The sequence below is a fragment of the Acanthisitta chloris genome, unplaced genomic scaffold (genome assembly GCF_000695815.1).
Source record: "Acanthisitta chloris isolate BGI_N310 unplaced genomic scaffold, ASM69581v1 scaffold17016, whole genome shotgun sequence".
NCBI classification, from domain to species: domain Eukaryota; kingdom Metazoa; phylum Chordata; class Aves; order Passeriformes; family Acanthisittidae; genus Acanthisitta; species Acanthisitta chloris.
In genome coordinates this window covers 3,224-9,647 of record NW_008678872.1, presented here as the reverse complement: position 1 = coordinate 9,647, position 6,424 = coordinate 3,224, and the positions used below count along the sequence as shown (strand labels likewise).

Genomic DNA, 6,424 nt, shown 5'->3' with positions numbered 1-6,424 from the left:
TATATAATAAAACATATTTTAATATCATTTTCTTCATATCCAATTGTATTTACTCTCTATTTTGCTACCTAAAAAACCAGTCTGTTGTCAGTGGAACACTTCCAAGACTTCCAGCTCCTAATCCATACACTCAAGTCATTAAGACTCAAAACCTACTTTTTGAAGGCTGTTTAAACAGTACTGGAAAAAAACACAAAATGCATTGTTGATTTTTTCAAAAGTATGACCTTTAAACAAAGAACACAAGTAAAATAGCTCTTTGAAAGCCAAGCAATTAATAATGGTAAAGACTTTTCTTTGAAAAGAACTCCCCTCTTTTGGTACTTACTTTGCTCTCTGCTCCCGAGAGAGCTTTGCGTTCATGTTATCCAATTCCTGGCAGAGCTCCCGACGCTGCCGTTTCTCGCGCTGCTCCAGAAGCAGCTGCACTCTGGCATCCTCCATGCGTTTTCTGTCCCATTCAGCATCTCTCTGCTGCTCCTGCTCTTCCAGCCTCTACAGGGATGACAAAAATGCCTCGTTTTCTCTTTGTTCAAAGATGAAACAGAGTACATAAAGAATGTACTGGTGAATTTGCCCACCCAAATTGCCTTCACTGAACGCTAGGGGTAGCATTTGAAACGGGGAGAAGAGAGTAAGGACTTCCAAACCAGGCAGGAGCAAGATACTGCAGATCAGAGAGCTGTTCTTTTCCACGGAGCAAGGCAGACTCCCACCTCTGAGCAAGGTAACAAAATTAGGACCTGCTGCCTGGCAGGAGTTAGTTAACCACTAGATTACCATTTCTCTCTGACATACTAGCTCTCTAAAATAGCAGAGCAGCAAGGGAGAATTTTATTATCCTTTTAAAATTGTTAGCAAGAGTTTTAACTTCCTGAGGTGAGAAGAGCATAGACATCAGTATGGCTTATAATATGGCTAACTGTGAAATAACCAAGCCATCAACACCACATCAGTAGACCCAAACTGATTTTTCCTCTGCCTCATTTCTTCTGACATCACGTTGAACTGAACTAAGAAATCAGGCCTGCACAAACTCCCTTTTCTTGCTTGCACTCATTTTCTGCCACCTTAACCACTTGAATGGGTTTACTTTAGGGTCACAGGAGAGCCAGGAAAATGACAAGTCTGCCTTCAGCTTTAAGGTAAGACATAGTGTAGCCTATGGTATTACAGAGATTAAAATGTACAACTGAGCAGTTATTCCATAGCTGTCATGAGTTCAGCCTCTGCACTGAGCCAAGCAGCTTTCTACTTCACAATACCTAGTCCTGAACAGTGGTGGCTGCAGAGGAAGGCTAGATGTCTTCACTCTGCCTACTTCACAATCCTTTAGAGAAGCCACTATGAGCAATATTTAGTGTTCCTATTGTAATTCTGTTCTAGAGCTTGGCTCATACCGGTGTGGGACAGTAGACATTACATTCTATCACATTCATGAACTTTTAGGACCACGACAGATGTGTGAGCAAGATCACTGGGCCTGCTCTATTTGTCTTGCTGGGGTAGCCTTGAGCATGAGAATGCTGCTTTGGCCTGCCCTGCTTTCACCTTCAGCTCCTAGCTTTTCTTCCCCCATGGAGCAGTCCATTCCTGCAAAGGTCATCCCTTGCAGCCAGCTTGTGCAGTCTCAGGTCCTAAACTGCACCATGACGCCTGTGTCTCAGGCTCTGCAGGACTTTGCTCCTCAGCTGGACCACCACGGGCCATGCCCCAAGGTTCCCTAGGCTCCTTGGCCCTGGGCTCCACAGCAACCTTCCTCCCAGCCCAACTCTAGGGCTCCAGCCTACTCCTGCTGCTCCACGACATTTTCCAGCTGCTTCAGTGACACTGTGTTCAGTCTGACTGATCAAAGTTTGGGTAAAATGCAGATCTATGGAAAAGAGTCCTACAACAGGACATGCAGGGCAAACAAGGATAGTTTTCTTCTACAAACATGGTCTATAATACTACTACAACCAGGAATACAGAACATGCATGTGAGCTCACATACCTGTCTCTCCAGAACTTGGTCCTTTTGGGAGTCACGAATTGCCATCAGCTGATCCTGACTCATTCCCTTCCATCGATCCATGAGCAGACGATGTTTACCAAAGCGACTGATTGCTTGGTCAGGGTTTTCGGTAAGTAAATCTCCATTAAGGAGGTAGGAAATTTCATCCATGTCATCCTTCAGGTTTTGAGACTTCTCCAACCTCTTCTTCTCAGCTAGTTCAGCAACCTACATTCAGTGGAAGGAGAGAAATGATGCTTTTTTTATGAACTAAGGGATGAAATTAAGTTAACCTATCATAACATTTCTTTCCAACTTTCATACAGTTGTCAAAAGCATCACATACAAATACTATGATCATGGTCTTACTGGCCAAAATCAAAGGTCTACTAGCAAACATTTCTGTAGTGTTGTCAGAATAATTTTCATAAGAAAAGCCAGAAGTAAATAAAAAATAATTTCACATTTACCCCCAAGCAAGTATCAGTGAGTATTTGGAGGCCAGACACAATACTGAAGAAATTTATGATAAAAATTGACAATCTCAAATCACTAGCCTTGAAACATATGTGACATACTGAATTCAGGTGGAGAGTGTGGGTAAGCCCTCAGAACAGAGACAGGAGATGTCAGTGTAAAGTCTGAGGACACAGCCTTGAATCTGTTTGCAGATATAACATGCAAATTTGAATCATATTATGTGACTATATCTGTTATACTAGAAATCATCATATGCATTTCCTATGGAAATCACTGTTCCTAACACCGACTATAAGGCCACAGTCTCCTGTTCAGATGAAATTTTCCCCTTACAAAACTCCAGAAAGCAAATAGAATGATTTTACTGTAACACAATTACCTTCCACAGAAGAACTATTCTAAGGAAACTAGTTTGAGGTAGATAATGCTGTCCATCATTTATTTCTAATCCTCATTCTCTGTAAGGGATAAACTAAACCATCTGGCACAATGCATAGTTCCAGCCTCCCACTGGACAGGAGACAGAAAATCTCCTTCCTGCTCAGGCACACAGGCTGCCAGGCCTGTCTCTTGCACGCACAGCTTTACACATCCATCTTGACTGCAACAGATCAGTGGACAACTGTCTCCAGTTTGTCCAAGAGTGTCTCATGCTCTGTTCAAAAATCACTGGCTTGAACATAGTCACTTTATGAGTTATGTAGAACAGGTTTGTACTTCTCTTGCTGATCAGTAGTTCACTGGTTGGCACACGCACGTGGAAAAAGTCCCCACATGAGACCCCACCTGGAGTACTGCACACAGTTCTGGCGTCCCCAGCATAAGGACACGGAATTGATGAAGCAAGTCCAGAGGAGGCCAAGAAGTTGGTAAGAGGACTGGGGCACTTCCCCTGTGAAGACAGGCTGAGAGAGTTGGGGCTGTTCAGCCTGGAGAAGAGAAGGTTGTGTGGAGACCTCAGAGCAACCTTCCAGTATCTGAAGGGGCTACAGGGAAGCTGGAGAGAGACTCTTTGTTAGGAACTGCAATGACAGGACAAGGAGTGATGGGGATAAATTGAAAGAGGGGAAATTTAGATTAGATATTAGGAAGAAGATTTTAATATGAGGGTGATGAGACACCGACACAGGTTGCCCAAGGAGGCTGTGGCTGCTCCATCCCTGGCAGTGTTCAAAGTCACGCTGGATGAGGCTTTGAGCATCCCGGTCTAGTGGGGAGGTGTCCCTGCCCATGGCAGTGGGGGTTGGGACTAGATGACCTGTAAGGTCCATTCCAACCCCTGTGATTCTATGATTATCTGTCATGCTCTTGTTTATCTTACTGCACAGGGTTTTTTCTCTGATTGACTTTCTGCCAGGGTAGGGTCAGGGCAGCCACAGCCTCCCTGGGCAACCTGTGCCGGTGTCTCAGCACCCTCACAGGAAAAAACTTTTTCTAATATCCAACCCAAACTTCCCCTCCTTCAGTTTGAACCCATCACTCTTTGTTCTATCATTGCAGCTCCTAACGAAGAGTCTCTCTCTGGGTCCCCTGTAGGCCCTTCAGAAATTGAAAAGTTGCTCTGAGGTCTCTATGCAGTCTTCTCCAGGCTGAACAGCCCCAACTTCCTCAGCCTGTCCTTATAGCGGAGTTGCTTCAGTCCTCCTATCAACTTCGTGGCCTCCCCTGGACTTGCTCCAATAGTTTCATGTCCTTCTTATGTTAAGGACACCAGAACCGTGTGCAGTATTCCAAGTGGGGTCCCATGAGAGCAGAGTAGAGAGGGAGAATCACCTCTTTCAACCTGCTGGCCACACTCCTTTTGATGCAGCCCAGGATTTGATTTGCTTTCTGGGCTGAAATGATATGAAGACAGAGAAAGGCTTATGTCTTGTTTCAAAAGGTTCCAAGGCAACCTTGGTAAGCAATCAAGAGACATTGTACACAAGTACCAAAGAGGCAGCTAAAGTGCCAAAGAACAGTGGTTGTGGGGAATTAACATAAGCAATAGAGACAAAAAACTGCTGTTAGCAATGTTTCCACACAAGGCAAAAGAAAAGAAGACAGACACAGGTAAGGCCATACAAGGACTAGTATTAAAAAAACAGAAGGCAGCATGGGAGGCTTTGCTCTACCCTGGTTTACAGGCTCAAAGTCCCTAAGAGACTGGGGAGTTGCTGCTGCTGCTAGTCAGCAAGCTAAGAACCAGGTGGGGCAATTTTGGCAGAGGCTAACTAGGTAGAGCATAGCTAGATCGCTGGATCCTTTATTCAGTTGAAAAAGTGAATGAAATCTATCTTGCAATTACTGAAACAACCTTACGAGTTAGCTGCTAAGAAATCTCTGTGAAAACACCACTACTCGTTGTAGTTTTGCCCATCTTATTTTCCTTCTGTCTCTCCACTTCTTTAAACACACAAACAAACCAACCCCCGATTAATTTACCTGTGCTCTGTTGAAATCTTTAGTAGCTGCACAAACTGCACGTCTGCTTTCCTCCTGTTTTCGGTGTTGCTCCATAGCTTTATGATCAAGTTCAACCCTAAACTTGTCATGAAGATCATCTACATTAGATTAAAATGAAATATGGTCAATATTCATGGAGAGAATGTGCCATATGAGTAAACCAGGGGGAGGGGCTATAGATACAGCAGGCTGAATTACATAAGTATTTCCAAATCCTACCATCAGAGCTTTCCATTTTAGGATTTCAGGTGATTCATCAATCAGTTATGTAACCTTTCTTGTCTTAACAGTCTGACAGTGTTAAAATGAAAATGCATGTTAAAACTATATTAGCTTTTTTGTTACCTGCCAGTTTTTGGTCAGCTAAAGCATTCCTCAAGTCTCTCTGCTGCTGAAGAGACCACTCTCTTGACTGCTCCTTTTGGTACTTCATCCTCTCATCATAGTTTAAGTCTTCACCCATGAACTTCTGCAAACCAGATATAGTACATCGAGGATCAGTGTCCGAAATCCGAGCAGGTCTGTCCTTCTTCAGGGCTTGTGGGTCATACAGGTCAAATTCACGTCTTGTTTCTGGTGTCTGAAAGTTCTTATGAAATTCATTGAGGGCCTTATTGATGTTTCTGATTTCATTTTTCTGCTGTTCTTCTAGCAGACATATGATCTTGTCATTCTCCTTCATTTTATTAGCTAGAGAAAAATCAGCACAATGAAAACATAACTCTTAGAGGTGCACATGTGCGATGAAGTGAACACATAAGATGAGAATACAATTTTCAAGATGACTAAATGGAATGCAAGTCTTCAAACTTTCACAACATAAGATTATTAATGTTACAATGAAAAACAAAGACAATGATACTCCTAGAACTATGAGGTTTCATTCGATGAAAACCTGCAGGAGCACACTAAATGTACTGTTAACCAGTTCTTCCCATTCACTCATAGCTAACAGCTACAACTGAAATATATTATGTTGCTTATTAAGCAGCAAACACAAATGGAGTTCCCAATGAAGCAATATAGACAGCTCTTCCATAGTTCCAATGATTTTTCTAACTACAGTACTAAAATCATTGGCTGGCACTAACAGTTTTTGAACAGCTTAATAGCTACTGCCCATTTAATTAAAACTAAACCAATTACAGCATTTTGAGAAAAACAAACAACAACCTGCCCTAAACCAGCCATTGTAGCTATTTAAATATAACTCAGAAGAAAAGATCATTTCCCCTGCTGCCAGATTCCACATTGCACCTGGCAGTGTCCTAAGAGTTAGAGCCTGACAGGTGTATTTTCCAGCCAGGAAAACAGCTGTAGGAGCACAGCATGGAAGTTGGCAGCTCCAATCCAGTTCCTCTTGAAGCTCACAGAGAGCTCAGGCTGTGGGACCTTGTCACCTGATAGTGCAGGAAAGCATGCCAAGCACAGAGGGTCTGAGGTCAGGGGACAGCATGGAATATTTATGTGGCTACGTGTTCTGACTCAGCAATGGCTCCTCTTACA

At 43.1% G+C, this 6,424-nt stretch overlaps 1 protein-coding gene across 1 annotated transcript in view; it reads right to left on the bottom strand.

The window, feature by feature from the left end:
• Nucleotides 1-328: 328 nt before the first annotated feature.
• RIBC2 (RIB43A domain with coiled-coils 2) overlaps nucleotides 329-6,424 on the bottom strand; it is a gene marked incomplete at both ends in the record, with an annotated part of 6,657 nt that continues 561 nt past the window's right edge. Inside the window, 4 exons of the mRNA XM_009077090.1 lie at nucleotides 329-495; nucleotides 1,994-2,221; nucleotides 4,898-5,016; nucleotides 5,264-5,608. Of these exons, the coding sequence (XP_009075338.1) occupies nucleotides 329-495; nucleotides 1,994-2,221; nucleotides 4,898-5,016; nucleotides 5,264-5,608 (859 nt within the window). The remainder of the gene's footprint in view (nucleotides 496-1,993; nucleotides 2,222-4,897; nucleotides 5,017-5,263; nucleotides 5,609-6,424) is intronic.